Source organism: Cyanistes caeruleus, chromosome 7 (assembly GCF_971803275.1).
Source record: "Cyanistes caeruleus chromosome 7, bCyaCae1.hap1.1, whole genome shotgun sequence".
In the NCBI taxonomy this organism is placed as follows: domain Eukaryota; kingdom Metazoa; phylum Chordata; class Aves; order Passeriformes; family Paridae; genus Cyanistes; species Cyanistes caeruleus.
The window spans coordinates 33,982,426-34,003,781 of record NC_141707.1 but is presented as its reverse complement, the minus strand read 5'-3'; the positions used below and the strand labels follow the sequence as shown (position 1 = coordinate 34,003,781).

Below are 21,356 nucleotides of genomic sequence, written 5' to 3'. Positions count from 1 at the left end.
TAGCAGAGATTTGTATTCAGCTGCTGCTTCTCTTGTCAGCAGCTGCCCATCCCCATGCTGACCTCTGGCCAGCTGCCAGGCTGCCCTTCTGGATTCCCCCAAATCCAACTGCCTTGCTGTGACAGGGGCTTTCCAGGGGGCTTCCCTCCTTCTCAGACCAGAAAGGGACCAGGAGCGTGCTGGGCTCAGCTCAATCTTCCAGTAGTGCCTTTTAAGGGAGCTGCCTTTAAGTACTTGTGTGCCTACAGCTCATGCATCTGGCTCTTCTCAAAACAAAATGTTATCTCTTGGGATGGAATTAAATACATTCCACTTCAAGTAATTTGTCAGAGAATTGCCATTTTCCATGCAAAAGAGTCTTCATAATGCATTCAGATCAATCCCACGGAAAGATGGAGCCAAAACAATACAGCAAAACCCTGCTTCCAAATTTCTCAAACACTCTCAAAGATTTGTTCACAATTCACTTTGATAATTTTCCTGAATCATTTTAGAGCATTCAAATTTTGTCTGGGAAGTGAATTCTAAAGTTAAAACTCAGAAAAAGGATTTGATATTTATATGTGCACACATTCTTAGTATTAATCCTTATGTTTACTCAATATTGGAACAGAAATACAGAAAGGAGGACCTCAAAATACACCTGGTTATAAATTTCTTGTTATTCAGGGGAGTTCATACTGTGGAAGCTGGACTAGAACATGCAGTGGATTTGGTAAAATGCATAAGTAAAGTGAACATAATTATGAGAAAGGTTATTTTCAGGTTCATCGTAACAAGCTTCATTTACTTACCTACATCATTTGTTAGCCAAAATCATATGTAATGAGGCAACTTTAAAGCAGCTACTTGCTAAGTAGCATTTTCTGTGTGGCCAGGTTTGGCCTGGACAAAACGTCCCAGAGCAAAACCCACCACGCTGGGGCAGCAGCAGTGACAGCAAAGCACAGCTCCAAGTGTGGGAATAATTTAGCATATGGATCAGATGATTTTGTTGAAACTGAATGGCAGTGCCAAGAAAGCTGCTGCTTCTTGGAAGGTGCTGAGAACTTCTCTTCTGATGGGAGTCCCACAGTATTTAGGTGCAGGAAATTATTATGGTGCTTGGAGGAAGGGGATTTGACAATCACATCAATTTTGCTTCATTTTGTGAGCAATTCCAGGAGCATAATAGGGGTTAGAGAAGAAAAGTGTTGTTCCATGGTATGTTTACTGTGGTGTTGTAGAAATACTTTCCTTTCTCCCCTCCTTCCCCTCAGTTAAAATGAAAAAGCCTCATTAAAACCCAGTAAAAGACACTGAATTTTTTATGCATCCATATATTTGCCACTGCTTTCTGTCTTGCTTGTGAGAGTTCAGACACACTGTAATGATTCAAAACTGTCCTTTCTGTAACACTATTTTCTTCAGTTAAATTAAACCAGGGGGAATTAGCTCCTTTGATATTTCTCTTCCAAAGCTGGTTGAAAGTGTTGTACATGTGAAAAATGAGATTTTAAATGGAAGGAGAATGACTGACATTAATTTAAAACCCAAACTAAAGAGATAATTGCATACAGTAAAAGTCCTGTTACAATGAGGAGTTAGTCATAAGTGATTACATAAATTTTAGAGATTAAATGATTTAAAAAAAAAAAAAATGTTTAGGATTAAATCCTGTCCTAAGTGGAACAGAAAATGCAGAGGCATTCTCCCTCTTTGGCAGTGATACTGCTGCTGGCCAGACTAAAATTTATTGGGATGGACTCAGAGATTTTCTGAGGAAATATTTTGTTGCTTACCCCAGGCCACTCACTTATCCAGCCAGTCTTGCTGCATTTTGGGCAGTACAATATTTATTCCTTACTCCTTAGAGTTTCTAAGACTTTGTATCCAGATTTACCCTCTGAAAGCCTAAAAGCTTCCCTAATATTTCCCCCTCCTCTTCTTTTGCACCAAAGATTACCTTAGTTTAAAAAAAACCCCACAGTTGCCAATGAGGAATAGCAATATTCACTGTAAATATTTTTCCTATATGAATTGTGGAAGAGATTCCCAGTTCTGAGCAGACCCATTTCCTGATTTAATTAGACCAACTGAATTGATTTGAATTAGTGACAGGATTAGTTAGCAATAGCTATGGGGAAAAAGTTATTCTTTGTATCAGCAAGCCTTTATTCCAAATGCTTTGGTAAAAACAGATAGGTGGCTAAAGCATCATATGGGGATGAATCATGCAGATGGCTGGCAAAATCACAGCAGTGCTACATGCTGGTATTTATTTTGAAGTGTTATATGCTTTGGAGTCTCATTTCATCTTAACACCAATCAGTCTTGCCAGTACTCATGAACAAAGCCTCTTTTCAAATTTAGTGGTTTTTTGAATGCTTATACTTAGATCCTATCAAATTCCAAGTTCTTAAAATAAAACAACAAAGCAACATCTCTCCCCAGCCCAAAGCCTGATGTTTTCTATGTACCAGAGTAATTTTGTTTTAAAAGCAGAGATTAGATTTGAAATATCTCAGTAGAGGGGCAGTTTCTTTTATTGTCTTTACAAAGATTAGTGCAGCAGCAGCTCAGATATTTTCTTGGGCCTTACTCATATTATTAGAAGTATTTCAGTGCTCTTTACTAAGTTATCCTTTTCAGTCTTGGATCTTCTTGTTTGTGGCAGATACCTCAGGGAAAGAAACAACTGAAAATGTTTCAGTAACTTAGAAGGGCATGTTCCCATCATTTGGCTTTCAGACCTTCCACTGGCATAAAAAGGAATTTTGCTTTTAGAGAGATGTCAGTGTGACAGCTCTTAAAAAGTAGAACTGATGGGCTGCTGCTGCTGCACGGTTTTGTTTCCTCTAATAGAAAGATTTAGCTCAAATAAGTGTGTCCTGCATGAAATCACATTGCTCAGCTGGGTGTTAGGATGATGACTCACTAGTTTCTCTAGTCAGGGACATTATGGGGCCACGTGTGTCCTTCTCCTTCTGAAAAGGGTCGTTTTCCTCCTGTGATACCGTGGCAGGAGCCTTCAGCCTCCCTGCCCAGCACGATGCTGGGCTGAATGCCAGCTGCTGGCACAGCTCTTGGCAGGGGCCCTCCGAAGGTCCTGTCTCTCTTTTCCAGCCTTTTCTTATATTTGAGGCAAGGCTACTCTGTTGCTGCGTTTCTGGATGTTGTTTTTAGGAGGTGGGATGGAAACAGTGATGTCCTGGTTTGTGACTGAAATACCAGTCTGTCAGAATGGGCAGTCCCTTGGAACTGATGAGCTGTGTGTCCTTTGCCAAAAATCTGCCACCCCTGAGCTCTGATAAGGATGCTCTTATCCAGTCCAACAGTAAACAGATACATATGTTCATCTCTTTCCTGTTTTCTGTTGCAATTTGTTATACACTAAATTGATTTTTCTTCCTTCTTTTTCCTGCAAATTCTCTCATTAAATTAAATAGTCTGAAAGAAATAACCATTAAACCTTCATATCTAATTAATTAAGTGGTTTAAAATCTAGGTCTTTGAACACTTCCCTAATTAATTGTGTAAAGCTAGATAGAAAGTTAACAGGGAATGAAAGAGTATTACTTTGGGGAAGTGCTTTACAATAATCTATCAAGCTATCTTGGTATCTATACAGCAGAAGCTGTAGGACATTGCAGTTCTTACAGGCTAGAGGGGAAGTCTCTCTCCAACAGTAGCCATGATGGGGGTGAAAACTCTCACAGTTAGAGCCTGATTAAAAACATATGTGATACCAGGTGAGCTCGGAGTTATTCAGTGCTGATAATCCCTCTGTGTCTTGTCATATTGCTCATGTGTACACTCCTGCCTTCAGCCTCTTCTTCTTCCCCTCTCCCTCTCCAGCATTTTCAACAGCTCCTTTAAAAAACATGAAAAAAAAAAAAAAAATCTCTCCTGAGCATTCTGGGCTGTGCTTTTCATGCAGCCAAATATTTGCTCTGTCCCTTCTCACTTGTGGACATCGCATTTCATTGGGGATTTTCTATGACATGTCCCTTTCATTGCCAGCATGTCCAGCTATTGTTTCACACCTCTTAAGAAACTTTAATACTTGACATTTTTCAGTTTTAAAATGTACATTGCTCTGCCAGTTGATTTACATAATCCAGCAGTTCCCGATATTATTGACTACCTCACTAGTTTTTAATGTTACTGTGAATTTTATTAATGATCACTTATATCTGCTTCTAAATGCAATGTACAGCAGCTCAGAGCTAAGACAGACACTTAAATTAAAATTTATGCTGTAAGATCTATCAGTTCTATAATTTAAATCCATTTAGCATGAACTTTGTTGTGTAGTGTCGTGCTTTTTTCACTTAGAGCATCTATTGGAACTGAATCAAATGAGATACAGAACTTTGTTCCATCAGCACAGCTACTTTTACAGCCAAGTTGTACTTTAATGGGAACACAACTTGAATTTCATTTGAGATGGCCTATTTTCCATGCACAGTAAATAAGTATATTCCTAAACCCTAATTCTTTGTTGATTATGTGACATTGGCTATTTTTTGATCCTGAATTCCTCCCTTCCCTCCCTCCCTTCCTCCCTCCCTGCCTCTTCAATATCCTGAGACTGCAAAATACATTTCCATCAAGAGTGTGCCTGGCACTGACTGAAAGTTTCTGTAACTAGAAATAAAACTACATGACCTGAAATGTCTTCTGACAGAACAAAGCAATCCATCAGGTTACAAAATGGGTTTTATTATTTGGTCACCTGCAATGGCAAGGGACTGGACTGAATACCCCAGGATGTCTTTCCAGCCCAGTGTACTGTGATTAGAAACATAGGAAGCAGCAAGTATGTACTTCCTGACATCAGGTCTCTGCAATGATTCTTTATTGAACTCCAAAGTCAATGCAAGACCTATTGTGTGGGTAATCAAAATCCTTGCTATTTCCAGACCAGCTTCCCACAATAGTTGTGCTCCATGATAGCAGTGAAACCACAGATGAAGATTCGTGGGACCATTGGGGTCATCTAATACCCTCCTTACAGTAGCTATGAGTTACAAAGATTTTTCATAAACATATGAACAGAAGATAAAACTGAACTATGGAATTAACTCCTTTTTGCAGTAAAGGCAATGACAGAGCCTGTTTTACCCAGAATTAACTATAGAATTCTACTCCTTCAGCCCTTTTTTTTTTTCCTTGTCTCTACTTGCTTTTACAAATCCAGTTTTGATGTCAGTTCTGGCTTAGATGCTCTGGAGAGAATGGGAGAAAAAGAGACAGCATTACTGGTGACACTTGGGTAATACATTTCCACATCCAGGCTAGTCCCTTGGCAGTTATATGTCAAGAAATGGGGATGAATGAAACAGATTAGCAGAGAGTGAGATTCCCAGGTGGTATAAATTGACATAGCTTCTTTGGGCAGCTTTTTTACCAGCTGAAATTGTTTTTCACCTCTTGAAGATGTGAACCACAAATTGGAGTGATATGAAGATTGAAAAAGAAATAAACCCCATATCTTTGCTGTTTTAGTTTCAGAGTTTAGCCAAATACAGTCTCATTATGAGGTCTGTTATTTCATCACATTTTCTTCTGTGGTACTGAATATTTGCAATTTGTAAGGACATTTTAATTAAAGAAAGTTATTCATTTTTTGACACCTTTGCCCCCTAAAAAGTAATAAGGAAAAGAAATCCAGCCAATACAATCAACCATCTTCAGCACAAGATTGTGAAAACTGGTTGAAGTATTCACTTGTTTTGAGTGCTGTTGGTGGATCAGCTGTCAGCCCAGGGATCATGAGGAAGTGCCAGAGACTGCTCCTGCCGTGGTTTCTCTCTGCATTTTCACAGCAAAGTCCTGTCTCCGTGTTGAGAGATGCTGCAGCTGCCACCCGGGGCTGAAACAGAAGCGTGGTACCACGCAGGCTGCAAAAACAGTAAAATTTCCCCCTGATGTTACCTTATGTTAAAACAAAAGAAACATTCTGATCCCCAAAACACACTTAGTTTTTCCTCCTTCCTAAGCCAGTAGCACTCCTGAAGGTGCAGTGAGGCCGCTGCTTTCAGTGATCAGATTGACTGCAGATGCATCAGCCATGCAGATGAGATGCTGCAGTCCTGTTGTGTGTGCCATTCTCACTCAAAACATTAGAAATCCTGTATTTCCCTTACAGGCCTATGGACATGTTTGAGTAGAGAAATATGTTGCAATGGGCACAGCAGGGGAAAAGAAATTTCTGTGCTTAAGACCGAAGCATCCTATGGCATTTTGTTGTTTTGATTCAATGTCCAAGGTTTAAAACATGGTAATAATATCTAGGAATCCCTTAAAATACTGGGGATTGCAGTGATTTCTCTGGATCTGAAGATTGCCAGGCTTACAGCTATTGCTGTTGTCTATAACCCACCTTGCAAAAGAGATTTTTATATTCCCCAAATTTGCCTTTTTGGGATCCTACAAAGTGTACAGTGAATGCTTTCAATGTTTGTGTGCCTGGACTTTGAAGACTGAGGAAAGCCATAACAAAGTCTGTGTTTAAAAGCCTCTTTCTGTATGAACACAGCTTTGAAAGTGTACATAGATTGGTAATTGTCAGAAATACATATTCCTTCAGTTTCCCAAGCTTCCTCTCACCCAGAATGCCAAGGGCGCCTTGGAGGATTAGGGAACCAGCAGCTATTTCACAGCTCTGCTTAAAGACCCATTTGTACCCCTGTGGCCTGGTGCTATTGAGAGCACTGGGACTCCAGCAAGCACCTGTAGGCTGTCTGCTTTAATTTACTGAGCAGCTGGGAGGTAAATGATGATATTTCAGAGCTACCACAGGAGGAGCGGAGCTCTGCCTGTAGGCTGGTACTTAGCCACTGCCTGGATAGATGAGAATTTAATTCTATAAAGTAAAAGGAAGAAAATGCAGAAGTTTAGGCCTTTTTTCTTTACAGAAGGATGTATTAGCCCTGGCTGTACTTCAGATGAGCACCTTCTCAAGTTGCATATGTCTGCTGGGCAGTGTTGTTTCAAGTCTTTTAATTTCTCAACTTCTCCGTATCATTGACTAAAATTAAAGACAGGTTCAGAACAAGCCTGTCAGTGCTTAGAATAGTCCTTAATTTGAGATGAAAGGTTTTACTAGCTTTGGTTCAAACTGCTATCAGGATAATAGGTAAGTTTTGGACTGCAAAGATCTGCATGATTTAGACAATGCCTCAATTCCCAAGTAGCTCTATGGCGTTATTGTTTTCATATCAGCCACATCTATATTGTGTATAAATTGCTTTGGGATTCTTGGGGTGAAAGGCTTTAGATAAGTGTAAATTACTGTGTGGCCTGTAATTATTTTGAAGTGGTGATTGCTGGGCTGTGCTTTTTATTTGTATTGCAGGGGATTTTGATTCTGGTATAGAGACACGGCAGCTTCGGAACTGGGGGAGAAATATGATCTGAGACTTTGATTTATGTTTTTCTTCTCTATTCTTTGAACATAGGTAGGAGGGCAAGAAGGAGAGCACAGACGTTTAGTGAACGTGCTCCTGCAGTGTAATTCATCTTTGAGGCTGAAACAGCAGGTTTATAAACTTGGTTAAGCAAGCTCCAATCTCTTTGCTGTTTTTCTTGCACCTCCTGGAAGCACTTTTGACAAATCATGCACTTTCATAAAAAACATATTTTCGAATCAATTTGGAAAACATACTGCAATCAAAATAATGGTTGGATTATGTGTTTGGAGCTGGTGTCCTTTTACTGTGTGTGCTGTGTGGCTGTGTTACATTTGTCTCAGAAGTTGTGAGTAAATGCAATGAACAGTGTTTGCCTACAGGTACTAAAGCTATCAGCCTGCATTTGAGGCCTTCAGCATCCCAGTAAGCATAAATTGTGTTATTTTCCTGAGAGCAGGATAATATAATTTCTGGATTTAGTTATTAGGAGATTACACAATTTCTAGAGAATATGTAACTGCATGTGAGACTTGGTTGTTCCCAACAAATTCTTCTCAACACCGTGAGCCCCACAAGTCTTCAACAGCTCTCTGGGATTTATTAAAGGCTTACAGCCCAAAAGAAAGAGGAAAGCCTTCTGATCTCACATCTTCCTTGGTTAATTTAAACCTTGTGATGTTGACTGGAATTTATGCTGAAACAGTTCTTGGTTAGTTGCAAAGTACAGGAGTGGGATCCACACTGTTTTTCCCACATAATGTTCTACTTTTTTTATAAGCAGAATATAAAAAGGCTGTGAAGGCACAAGAAAGTGATTTCTATGCATGTTTACATGATATTTGGAATGAGCAGCTGGCAGTAATGTTGTTTCTCATTAGCAAGGTAGTATTTTCTAACTGGTTGGATGTGATTCTTGATGTCTGTGTGCAAAGGTAGATTGGTACTTGCCAGTAGGAGGCAAACATCATTCTAACAAAAGGAAGTAAACATGTTCCCAATGATTTCTGGGCAGCCAAAACTTTCACAGCTTGTCAGCTGAAGTGCACCAGCAATCTTGGTGGCTGAGCAGCGTGGGCTTGTGACTGACACACTTCTGACTGAACAGAAAAACAGATAAGGGGGGTTTCAGATGCTTTCTTATTGAAAAGGCATCACAAATCTGAAGAGACTGGGAAGTTTTACACTTGGAGGAAGAGAGTTGTCTTCCATGAACATGTCAACAGCAGCATTTATGGATGTGAGCAATAGCAGTCAAGGGCATGGTCAAGTCTGGTCCTGGACTGCAACCCCACTTCTGTCTTCATAGCCTGTTGTTAGAGATTACACCTAAAATGTGAGGTTGAGTTTCTCATTTGTTAATGGTGCTTTGGACAAGTTCTCCTTTCAAATTCCTGTGGTTTGTCTTCTCCCATTTTCATTTAAGTTTTCTTCCTCAACAGCATTTTCCTTGTACCATCTTCTATTTTTATTTCCTGAAGCAACAATTTGAGATGATGCAGAACCCTTATTTCACCAGGTGGGCTCACTTTCAGCAATCAGCACTACCAGAGCAGCTCGAACAATTTGCCTGAGCCTCTGCTGTTCTCAGGATGCTCTCTCCTGCCCCAGAGGTGGGGAAACATAGCAGTGACCTCCTAACAGCCACCTCAGAAATCCAAGTTGTGGTCCTTCTGACTTGTTGGCTATCCCATCTTTCACCCTGTTTGATTAAAATGATGTTTTGCCTCAACAAAGGAACAGGTTATGATGGACATTTACTAGGACCTGCTATCGTTTCCCTGATGGCCCAGGCCTGATATCTTAAAATGTTTTCAGGTAAGGGAAAAGGCTGAGCTGTTACCCTGCCTCAGAGGTGGTCATAACACATGTACACAGACTAAGCCAAACCGATAAATTCTGTGAGAAAAGAAGACACCAGAATATTAATCACTCATTCGTTTTTATACATGTGGCGATGAGTTAGGGTCTTCTTTAGTGCCCCAAGGGTCTTATAAAAATATTTTTGAAGTGAGCAGACAGGAATGAATGCCTTGTAGGGAAAAGAGACTGGGAGTTGTCTTCAGAGGTTGAGAAATCCTTTCATTTCTGATGGCAATTGCTCCTTGAGCAAACTGCTCTGCAGTGTTCCAGGGAATGTACTCATTTGATGGTAGATTATCTTTCATTTGTGAAAAAAATTATCATGTTATGTGCTATGAGATTTATACAGAGTAAAGGAAGGGAGAGTTTTTGTCTGTTATTCAGTACCATTGAAGCATAATGGAAGTAATTATGGTTTAGGTTTTATTATTTTAATTTTTTTTCTCTTAGTGATAGTACACCTCTGAAATTTTGCTTAGGCTTGTATTAACCCAGATAGATAAAGGAAAATGATCTATGTAGCCAATTTTTAGATTTTTAATTTTTTTTCCCTGTTGTTATTGAATTTGTGGTTTGTTTAATCTGCAAAGTATCTTTCCTACAGCCTCTGAGACCTAACATAAAATCCTCTACTTCCCCACTTCAGTCTCCATAGCTACAAACTATTAATTTAAAAACTTCAAACCCTCTAAATAATTTAAAATTTCCTTTTTTAATTTTTCATTCTGGCTTTACTGGCAGTTGATTTCAGGATGATACCTCTACATACAAATAGTTAAGGGCAGAATTTCTCATCCCAAACAATGGCTCACTGTGAAATTTGCTTTCATGAGATCCATAGTGCAAATACCCCAGAAGCAGGAGCCATGGGGTAACTTCATGCTGAGGGGACAAAAAAAGTTCTGCCATAGTAAATTTGGCAAAGTTTTGACAAGTTTTTGGGCCTACCTATTGGTTACATAAATACTTAAAATGCTGGGCTGACAATCAAAGTAAGAATTACACTTTTTCAGAAGTCTGGTGTCTAATCTCTAAAAAAGGAGCTTGCCTCTCTATGATTTATAATATATATTGAAAATAAGGGAAATTATCCTGCTTAGACAAAATACTCTCACTCTTGCTTGACATTTCATTCAAGTTTGTGTGCTAATCTTGAACCTTCTGTAAATCCCCTCTGGACTGGCTTTTGGCTACCCAGAAACCCCCTGCTCTGGCCTGTCTTCAGTGAGCAAGAAGATCCCTGGAGAACCAGCACTGGACAGGGCTGTGATGTTCTTGCAGGGCAAGTGCTCTGCATGGTTCAGTGTTTCCTATGACAAGAGAGATTTCAAGGCATAAAGAAGCACAAACCTGTACAGAAATTTGACTTTACTTGTCACTACTTTTGCCATGTCTCCAGCACTTCGTGGCAGTTCCTGGATGTGGTGCAATGCCCATGGGTAGGGAGATGGGTGGCTGTGCCCCTGGAAATCCTCACACACGCAAAAGCATTACTCAACCCGTAGCTCTCGCGTGGTAGAAATATTGAATCCTGTTAGCAGTGTGAGTAATAGTTATGCATGAAATTAAATCTACTTCTCAGATAGGTCAGGTTCACCTTCTTCTTTTCATACTGCAATAGCTTGTGCAAATAGAAGGGCTAAATGAACGCAGTGAGATGGAGCAGAGTGCTCCAGGGGTCTACCGTGGAATTCATGTGAGACCAAAGAAAAAAGATTTCTTCTTTTCTCCTGAAGTTCCTCACCTGTAAAGCATGTGTATCTGTCAATACACAGCGTGCTAAAGAAAATTAAAATAGCTTGGTGGCCGTGTATGTTGATTTTTTTTTCTTAATTTTGTTTTGCTTTCTTGGATAGTATTGGCTGTTCCTTTGAAGCCTCACTTGAAAATGAAAGGGGCTCAAGGTTTCTCTTCTCTTTTTGAGCCTGGTGACAGGCACACACAGGACAGACTGGAGGGATCCTGAAGAAGATATTCTGCCTGTGGTTCATCAGAATTAATTTAGCAGCCCACAGAGACCTGCTAAGAGGTGTCCTGCGAAGTGCTGCTCATAAAGCCACCTCCTGTCTGTGCATGTTTTGTGGGTGACACATCCAGTTCATTCAGGCACAGACCATTTTTTTCTTGCCTCTGCTTTCAGTTTTATATCTCAAAACCCCTTTGCTTCTCTTCCCTGGTAACAAGGCAGTTATATGCAGGCTGCTTTTTCCATCTCTTCTCACAACATACTCCCTGCATTGAATCAATGATATGTAGACATTACTGGATCTATTTTCATGATATTTCCTGTTTGCAGGCAAAATCTAGCAGAAATAATTCATTATTATTTTAACAGGGAAGATTTTTTTTTCATTTTCTGGCTGTAATTCAATACCATTTACCTTCACCTTTACAGAAAATGAAGTGAAGGAATCATTGTGCATCAATGGTTCCTTTGTTCATCCGAACTCTTTAATACACCTTCTGTTTCTAAAAAAGTTGCAAATACCTAATCTGACTATTTTCTATTGAACATTTTCTAAGAACAGAGAGTAATTATAACTAATGTACCCTATTACTTCAGTGGATATTAGCTAGCATAAATGAGGAACATCTATATTTGCTTCTTCATCCATGCCACATATTAGACTGGATTTTATAAGTTTTGAGCATGTCTTTCAGCAGTGGAGTGGATTCTCCTTGATTCTGTTCAAAATTTCAATTACTGAACCATGCAGAGGTGGTTAGAAATCATCCTGCAAATCCTCAGGACAGTAAGTTGTAAGGGAATTTTGGAGTGCTAAAAGGAGTGGATGTACATATGACAACACCTGGCAGGGATAACATGGTGCTCTCCCAGTAGGAGAGGTGTCCTCTCAGAGAAACTCTTCTCTGCAGTAACCAGACATTGTGGGTTAACACAGCAGCAACAGCTCCTGGCACTGCAGCCAGCCTGAAACCCAGCGTCCCACTGCTTTATTGAGCCTGCCTGAAGTTGTGCTTTACTTGAGGGAATTTCCTTCACATTCCCTTCAGGAGCTGCAGGCAGATTGAAGGCTGCAGGGTGTGTGGGATCGTGCACATCTGAACACAATGTGTGTGTGGCCACAGTGCCATCCTCCTGGCACAGCTTTTCCTGGGATACCTTGAGCTGTATGTGAGCTGGCTGGCCATGAGCAGCAGCACACGAGAGCTGCTGACCTTCCCCTAGAGAGCTGCCTGGGTAGAAGATGTTTGGGAAGCTGAGTGGAGGCAGCTTCTGCCCTGTTCTGTTTCACAAGAGCCCAGCACTGACACACAGCATAGCTCCTGGTGGATAATAATTCTGAGGGAGCTGGAAGCCTTGCAGAGATCCCAAGTCAGCTTCCCTTGGGATTAAGACTTCTTCATCCATAAACAGGGAAGTCTGTAATCTGAATATGAAATGGTGTGAGTTTGAAATTGAGTTCACTCATGTCAATAGCTGCCAACATGTGTGAGCATAGAATTAGGCCCTTGGTACGAGGAGCAGCAGTAAGACTAAATTTTATGTACTTGCATAAAACAGAAAAGAGAACAAATATTTCTCTACAGCTAAAGAAAAACATGTTGCCATGAAGTATCTATAATTACCAGTATCCACTTTAATTTTTTATTTCTCAGGATTGTAATTATACATTTCATGTAATGTGACAAAAAGAAAAAAGGGTTGTGGGGATTTTTTTTTGTTTTAAGAACATAAGGCTTAGAAAATAAGAGGCAGGAAAATGTGTGGCTGGGGAACTGTATTGGGAGTTTCTAAGAGCAGGTTACTGCAGGACTTGAATAGTGATCAGGAGCTTCTGAAATGCTGCCTCCAGCAGCAGTTCTGCTGCCCACAGCCACTCGCTGCACTTGGATAGTGGGACAGGCAGGCTTTTCTGTCACAGGCAGGGATTTTATTTCCTCTCAAAATTTCTGGATAACTTAATCAGTTTTCCTGGCTGATCATGTTGATTTCTTACTCACTTAAAATATTTTAGGAAGGTTTCTTCTGTGCACTGAGGGGCTGCTCCAACACAGGCAAGTGCCACCTGCTCTACTGCACTGTGTAACGGAGGCATCTGCTCCCAACTTTAATATTCTCCAGCATATTTTGGTAATCACTGAGTTATTTAATTGCACCTTAAAGGCACTGAAACATTTGAGAGCCTCCTTGCAGGGCTAAGGTGGATGCTTGCATTAGCAGTCAGCAGCCAGGGTGAACTGCATTTTGCTAAGCAGCAGTTCCCAAAGAAGATTACACCTATGGAGGATTAACAGCCACATCAGGGAGCAGGAGGCATGGCAGGGAATGACATTACTGGAGAAGCCAGCAGCAGAGTGGTGCTCAGGAGGATTTCAGCAGGCATTTAGTGGAATCCCACTCTATTGATCTGCCTTGTTTCTGGGGTATTTTATAATGACAAACCACACACTTAGAGAGATTTTACAGCTCCAGCCAGTGTTAGGTTCATCCTCTAATTAGGTCCCACCTTGTGAGAGCAGGAGGTTAATAAGAAAACTGTACTTTCTAGGAATAGGTATCTCAAAATTTGTAGTTCATTTAAAAACAATGCCAGCAAATTATTGATCTCATCTCTGTCTTTGGCAACTTTTTAACCCAAGTTGCTTTTTCGTTGTTATTATAAGAGATTTCTCTATTAGCTGAAAGCTGCTTTTGGGGTTTGTATGGAAGGTCAACTACTGTGAAGCATAAAATCAAGCATGAAAACTTTACACAAAGTTCTTATAGGAGCTTACAAAACCACACAGATATTTAGTCCAACTGAAATTGTCACGAGTTCATTCTTTTGTCTTAAAGTAGCTCCCATGTGAGATTGTTAAACACAAGTATATTTCAAGATGAAGAAAAATGTCTTTGAATCTTCCAGGCTACCTCTACTGGCTTGAGCTCCTGGTGACAATATCCTGAAGTCACAATTTTCTTTTCAGGAAATGTTTGGGCAGAGTATGGAGAAAGTTAGCCTGTTAGCCCTTTACCCAAACAGCCATTACTTGTTCCCTCCTCCTCAACACTCACCTTTGAGTTGAATCATGTCTCATTTTTATGTGAGGGTGTTTTTTTTCCCCCATCTATATCCATTAAGCTTCATTCCTGTCTGCATATGATAGAGAGAGGTGAAAGAGCACTGCTGAGCCTCTGATATGCTTGCTAAATGTGTTTTTTATTGCTCAAAATCCAATAAATCTGCTAAGGTGAAGGAGGCTAATGTGAGCAGTCCTGCAGGCTAGAGACCTGCTTGGATGCCTTGCTTGTGGCACCCAGAGATGGTCAAGTCTGGGCCAGGAAGGACCCTCTTTGAGTGCCTTTACTTTGCATTTGGCTTGCTTTGGCAATGACATTTTTCTCTGTATCACTGGAGTAAATACTGATTGCTCTCCCCTCTCTGGAGGGGTTGTTTGTACCCAGGACTGCTTTCTCACACAAAGCTGCCTCAGCAGCTTTCTGCAGACTGAGCAGACCAGTCTTGTCCTCACCAGTTCCATCTCCAGCAGCACCTGCCTTTGTGTCCGAGTTAAAGTATGCAAAATTAATTTTGACTTTGGAATACTGTGTGTGAGATGATTTTAAGCAGATTTTCTTCCAGGAAATTTAGATCTTCTGAAAATGAACCCCGTTTAAAAGAGCTCTGGCAGATGTCTGAGGTCATGATGAGGTTTACAAACACAGATGAAGGTGTCCATGGGCCTCTGTGAGGACGTGTCCTCAGCTCTCAGCCTTCTCCTTTGCGGAATGGGATGGACCTTCAAGTAGCAACACACAGCCTGAAGTCTTTAGCAAAACTTTTCTTTTCTTGCATCACTACTTTTTGGACACATGCTTTGTACATTTTCTTCAAATTACTTTTTTTAAAAAAAAGAGGGAGTGACAGTAGGGGAGGAAAATGAGACAGAACCATAAAACAAGCTCAATCCAGGGCCTGAATTTTAAAAGTAATTTTATTTTTGAGCAATAACTTCCTGCACTAGGAGTATAACTTTTGGTATGGTAGCAAATACTGTTCAACAGCCTCTCTCTTGAAAGAACAGATGCTTCAGAGATGCCTGAAGCTGGAGCCTCATGCAGTGAGAGGTTCCAAATCAGCAGTTTCTTTAGGAGACTTGTGCCATGGCTTCTGGCCATTGTCTGTCCTCGTTCTTTGCTTCCTCTTGAACCAACTTTGCCTGCTCTGGCTGCAGTTTTGTGCACTCCTCAGAGACAGCCCAGGAAAGCCTTGTGTGTGGCACACTCTGTCTTGTTTTCCTGGGAGGTTTCTCTAAAGTAAGAGTCATTAAAGGATGTTATGTATATACAAAATATTGCTTGTTCATTATCAGCCTGCGGTGTCACAATCTGCTCACAGAGCTTACCAGCTTCCATCGCCAAATCCTGGATTTGGCACCGGCTCTGGGTTGGACCCTCAGAAAGAGAATTTGTGTGTTTCTGGCAACTCCTGCCTTGGAGTCTAGAGGGTACAGATTCTTAGCGTGTACCACAACCAATCCCCCTGAAAGTTATTTGGGTTAAAGTCTAATTAGAGATACATTTCTTCTGCTGCACGGGGAAGCGCGGAGCTGTGGCGGTGCTCAACAAGGCGCGGTGCTTTGGGACTCCGTGTGCTCTGGCAGGGGCCGTGAGGCTGCTGCCCGTGCCCCGGTACCGCAGTGGCCTTTGGAACCGAGGGAAGAGGCGGCAGGAGGGAACGGGAAAGGTAGAAAGGAAAAAAAAACCGAGGAGCACCAAGGAAAGAGCAGCCAGCATAAACTTTCTGCTGCAGTCTTACTCATCTCGGCGGGGAGCACTGCGGGGCTGAGCTTTCCGCTCCCCAGCGCCGGGGGCTCCGCTGTGTGCGGCTGGGTCCCGCTCGGAGCCGGTCCGGCGGGCGGGGCGGTGCCGGCCGGGCCGGGCCGGGCCGGGCGGGGCGGGGCGGGGCGGGCGGAGCTGCGGCGGAGCCCCGGGTGCGGAGCAGCGCAGCCGGAGCCGCTCCGAGCCCCCCGTGCCCGCCCGGCAACATGAACCAGACGGCCACCGTGTCCCACCACGTCCACTGCCACTCGTCCCGGGGCGTCAAGGTAGGGCGGGCGGCAGCGGGGCTCCCCGGCCGCCCCGCACCTCTCGCTGCCGCCGGCCAGGGGCGGGGGGCGCGGGGAAGTTCGGCGGAGCTCGGGGACAGGCGAGGGACGGCTCCGGCCGCGGGTCCCGGGCAGCGGCATCTTCCGAGCGAGCCCTGCCGTGCCCAGGGCTGGCCCCGAGCGAGCCCTGCCGTGCCCAGGGCTGGCCCCGAGCGAGCCCTGCCGTGCGGCTCCGTGCCCGGGGCTGGCCCCGAGCGAGCCCTGCCGTGCCCGGTCCGTGCCCAGGGCTGGCCCCGAGCGAGCCCTGCCGTGCCCGGTCCGTGCCCAGGGCTGGCCCCGAGCTCGGCCCGGAGCTCCGGTGCCTCCCGAAGCGCTGCTCCGCGGTACCGGCACGGCACAGGCTCCGCTCGAGGGAGGCGGAGTGAAATCGACTTGCGAGTGGTGTGTTTGGCATTGTGTGGTCGGAAGGATCCGGGACGAGGCGGTGGAGGTTTGTTTGCTGCTGCTGGCGGTGTCCTCAGGAGCGGGAGAGCTGGGTGGGTGCTTTGGCTGGGCACTGGGGGTGATGGTGCTGGGGGAAGAGCCGAGGGAATAGCGGGCTCTGTCCTCACTGCCTTCTTGCCCAACCTTTGACACCGTCCCGCCTTTGCATTGATTGAAAACTACTTTCTAGCCGAGTTACTGCACTCTAGAGTGATAAAACGAAATCCCTAACCAGATTGGTATTCAGTAGGAAGCATCTCTGCAGAAATAAGCGTTTGGGGTTTTTTTCTTGAAATAAAATAACGCAGTCAGTGACAATATTTGATTAGTGACTTAGTCCTGAAAAAACAACATCGAGAAATTTTAAACTGGCTATTTTGTTTCATAAGATCATGTGAAAGCCTGAAGAGTTCACCTGAGTGCTTTTCTGTGGGTGCCTCAGGGCAGTGGATGGCAGGCTGTGCTCAGGTTTGTGTGGGGTGAGAAAACCTGCTGGGGTTTCACTCCTTGTGCTCAAAGTTGAGGGGTCTGGGGTTTGTTTGTCTTCTCAGAAGGAGCAGCTGAACTTCACATCATTTGGGCCCAATTCTCAGTTGGGCTTTATCCCGTTAGTGCTGGGAATGAAAATCATGACTTACAGCTGAGGCAGGAGGGGATTAAAGGTATAAATCTTCGATTAGTGCTGTCACTTTTATACAGGCTGCTTAGGCTGTGCGGTGTATGATCAGTAACACGTCTGCAGGCTCAGGGATGGGGCAGAGCTGTGGCTCTAATGATCACTGGTGTGAGGTGTAACTGTGTCCATCACACCACAGAACAGCCCCTCAGTTTATGCCCAAATGGGCAAGGTCATGGCAAGTGATGAATTACAATTGCCGTGGCCTACTTCAAAGAGTCAGCAAATCAAATCTAAAATTGCTTAAAACCGTTTCATCCTCTCTAGGTTTATCTCTGAAAGTGCTAGAGAACAGAGAGCAGTACTTGCTTTGGGAAGTATTCCCTTGTTATGTTTGGAACAGCCAATGCTAATTTTTCACTGCCAGAAACATTATTAAATTAATTTGACTGGACTTCTAAGCCAAAACAACAACAACCACCAATATCAATATGCCATTAAAAAAAAAAAAGAAAAAGAGCCAGAGGAGTCAATAGTCTTCAAAAAGAGAGAACATGAATCAGAGCCTTCCAGACATGAGTCCATTTTACAACCAACACAGTAATACTGATGCCATTAGAAAACTGTCTCATTTTTCTGCTCTTAATTCTATGTGTCAGGTGTAAAATGTGCTTTATAAATAGTTTTAAGTGCTTCAATGCTGAGCCAGTGGATACTCCATGAAAAAGTATTTGTGACTGTAGAGGAGCAGTAACTTCCCTGTGTTAATGAGGACCTTGTATTGGAAATTACTTTGAAAATACTTCATTAGTGTCCAGATAAATATAAATTGCATTTTAAGCATGACTTCCCAAGAAACAGTGTTAGTTCTAGCGGTTATGAAGATTCAAGGAAAAAGGTTACAGGAAAATTTCACACCTATTGGAATGAGATCCCTAAAGCCCTTTCTTTTATTCCTCTTATGTTTCTCCCCAACACAGAAAGCTGTGGCATCTTGGCTCCTGTGAGTTAATATCAGTGTAATGTTACTTCTGACTGGTTTTTGGATCAGCTGCTCTCTGCTTTGTAGCACAGCATAAACTTCTGGATTCACAGAACAAGAAGGAGAATGATCCACTTGTGCACTAAATTGAATCCTGCAAACTTCATGCCAGTTCCCTCTCTGAATCACCCTGGGGCTGCAGGAGGGCTGGTGGAGGGACACTCCTGGCCCTTTCTCATGTCCTTCTTTGTTGAGGGTACAAATTTTGTGTCCATGAATTGAGTGCACTGCATCCAAAGTAAGTTTAGTGACAGAGAAATAAATTGTCAGAGGAAAATGAATATTGAAGAAGAAAAAAAGGCCAAAGATAACAAACCCCTTTGATGAAACATATAATCTCCTTTTACCTCTAAGACTTTTTATAGTTTGTTTTGAGATGATAGCAAACCTCAGCACCTTGCTGACACTACTATGAACAATGATCTTTCACTCTGAAATGTACAACAAAAGCTTTTAGGGTCTAGCTGGGAATGCCAAATATCTGCATCATTTCTCTATCGTTACATGCTTGACTCCAGGATCCCCCCTCCCCATGGCTATGAAATTAGTTTTATTCTTCACATTTTTGGCTCATCTTGTCAACAGAGAAAGCAAATTAGCTCTTCCAGGAGAATCGCTGAGTTTTGTGCGCTTCCATGTTGTGCTGATGGCCAAATAATTTTTCAACATTCTTTCTCCTCTGACAGAGAAAAATTCTGTTAAAACATTGTTTGCCTTGCTCAGAGGAAAGAAAGAAAGAAAGAAAGAAAAAAAAAAATCTCACAACCCAGAAAATAGAAAATAATAATTATCTTGGCTAGCTAGGAAAACAAACCAAAGATCTGTGTGAAATTTACAGCGACTGTAGAATAGAAAAGTTTATGTCTTGCTCTTAATACAGGCATGACTACAATTTGTTCTTATATTAAAACCAACCAAACAAAAAAAGGTGGAGTTAAACTAATATTTCTGTGGCTTTATACATTCTTTAATAATAAAATATTCTTTACCAGATCACGACTCTTTGCTGTTATCAGCCTCATATTGATCTGACTGTGAGCTGGATCATGGAAGGAGTTACTAATTGGTATTTCAGAAGCACATAATTACTGTGTAATATAATATGTATGTTATAACCTTTTACTCTTCTTTCTTTCCTCCCTTCCTTTTACTTTTATTTATTCATTAGCTCTTAGATTGTAAACTATAAAAGGAAAATGCAGATATGTCCTTAGCAAAAATTCTGCTGCAAGTTTCATCAGTGTCCAGGGACTGTATCAGCAATTTTTAAATTCAGGTTTATTGTAGTAGTGTTTTGCACCTGCTAATTGATGGTATACTAATAATAGTTTTTTTATTTACAATTAGGTTGAGGAGCAAAGACTTTAAGGGAGTTTGTAGTGTTCCCTTTGGACTACTCTGTGTTTAGAGAAACTAATTTTTTTTTTAAACCAAACCTGTGCCTTAGCAGGAAACATCTGCCCACTCCTGCAAACTTCAACTGTATCTCCTCCTACAGAGAGAGATTCATATGTAACTGTTCCTGGTCATAAAGACTGCTGGGTCACACTTTTTGGGTTGAAACTTCAGGTAGCTGGATCTTTGAATGCCCACAGCATGTGCACACACCAGGCCTTGTGCAGATAGGAGAATCACTGCAATCTACCAGCTGCTTAGGAAATAAATCCCTTAAAATGAGAGCAGCATTTCTGAAATCCATTACATCAAAAGCAAGTCACTAACAGATAATCTCAGCGAGTGTTCAATTATGAACTAGCCAGGATACACAGAGAAGGGCACAAGTGATACAGGGCTGTGTCACTGGTAGGAACACAGTCTATGGCAACATAATAAGTAAAAAAAAACCCAAATAGCTGGTACTTTTAAATGGAACAGGTTTGCATGATATTTTGTTTAAGACAATATGGAATTTGAGCAGTGTTGTGGCATGTGCCAACATGTTTGTCTTGCTGTGTGAGGAGCTGCAGCCCTGGGGGAGCTCAGTGTGGTGGTGGCAGGAGGTAGCCTGGCCATGGGGACACAGATCACTGTCACCTTCAGGATGTGGCCAGCTCTAAATGCATGCTTAGAACGAAGTAAATATTTCTATTTCCAAAGCACTGAGCAAATATACAACGCTTCTGTGTTTATTCTGTTCTTGAGACTCTGTCTAGAGGTGTACAGTGACCTGTTAGGGGACTCCAAAATTTATAGATTATAGCACTCATCAAAGAGACTGGCTTGGAACATGATAGAAATACCTTAAGTCTTGTTTCCTGAATATGTTTTTGTTGATTGGACTTGCTGGTGTGATTTATTTGTATTTTATAGACCAAAACCACCTGCATGCTGACACATACGTATGTAGGGGGAAGACAAGCTAGAGGTCTCTAGGTGGAAATTTGAACAACAAATCACAACTTTTAAATCTTCCCATTTCCATGTATTACCTTTCTGTATTTTTTCAGTCTCCTTGCCAGCACCTGTATTACCAGAGAATAACTGCAGACTTTTCCTATTAAAAACAGTCAGTCCTTCCTAATAAGAAGATGAAGAGGCAGGAAAGAGGAAAAAAAAAACCCATTTGAAATGCTTATGTTTTCCGCTTCCAGTCTATGAATAAAGAATTGCTCCATGTCAAAGGTAACATCAAGATTAGTTAACCAGTACTAGATAAAAACTAAAAGAGAGAGAGAAAGGGAAAGAGTTGCTATCAAATCCCCAGGTGATGCTGTAAGGAGCAGCACAGTGTCTCCATAGGTCTGGTGCTGCCAGCAGCAACTGCCCAGCATTCCATGGCCAAGATGGAAGTGGCTGGGGTCTCTCCTTGCAGGGGAACTCAGCCCCATTGCCTGCTGTGACCTTGCTGGTGGCGTGTGTTTGCTGGCACTTCCTTGTATACAAATTGTCAATATGCTTTCCATAC

General features: G+C 42.1%; 1 protein-coding gene across 1 annotated transcript in view; it reads left to right on the top strand.

Moving 5' to 3' along the window:
- The first annotated feature begins 16,162 nt into the window (after nt 1-16,162).
- The window catches only part of DPP10 (dipeptidyl peptidase like 10), a 431,847-nt gene continuing 426,653 nt past the window's right edge, over nt 16,163-21,356 (top strand). The window contains exon 1 of the mRNA XM_086898812.1: nt 16,163-16,310. Coding sequence (XP_086754938.1) covers nt 16,251-16,310 — 60 coding nt within the window. The 5' untranslated portion in view covers nt 16,163-16,250. The remainder of the gene's footprint in view (nt 16,311-21,356) is intronic.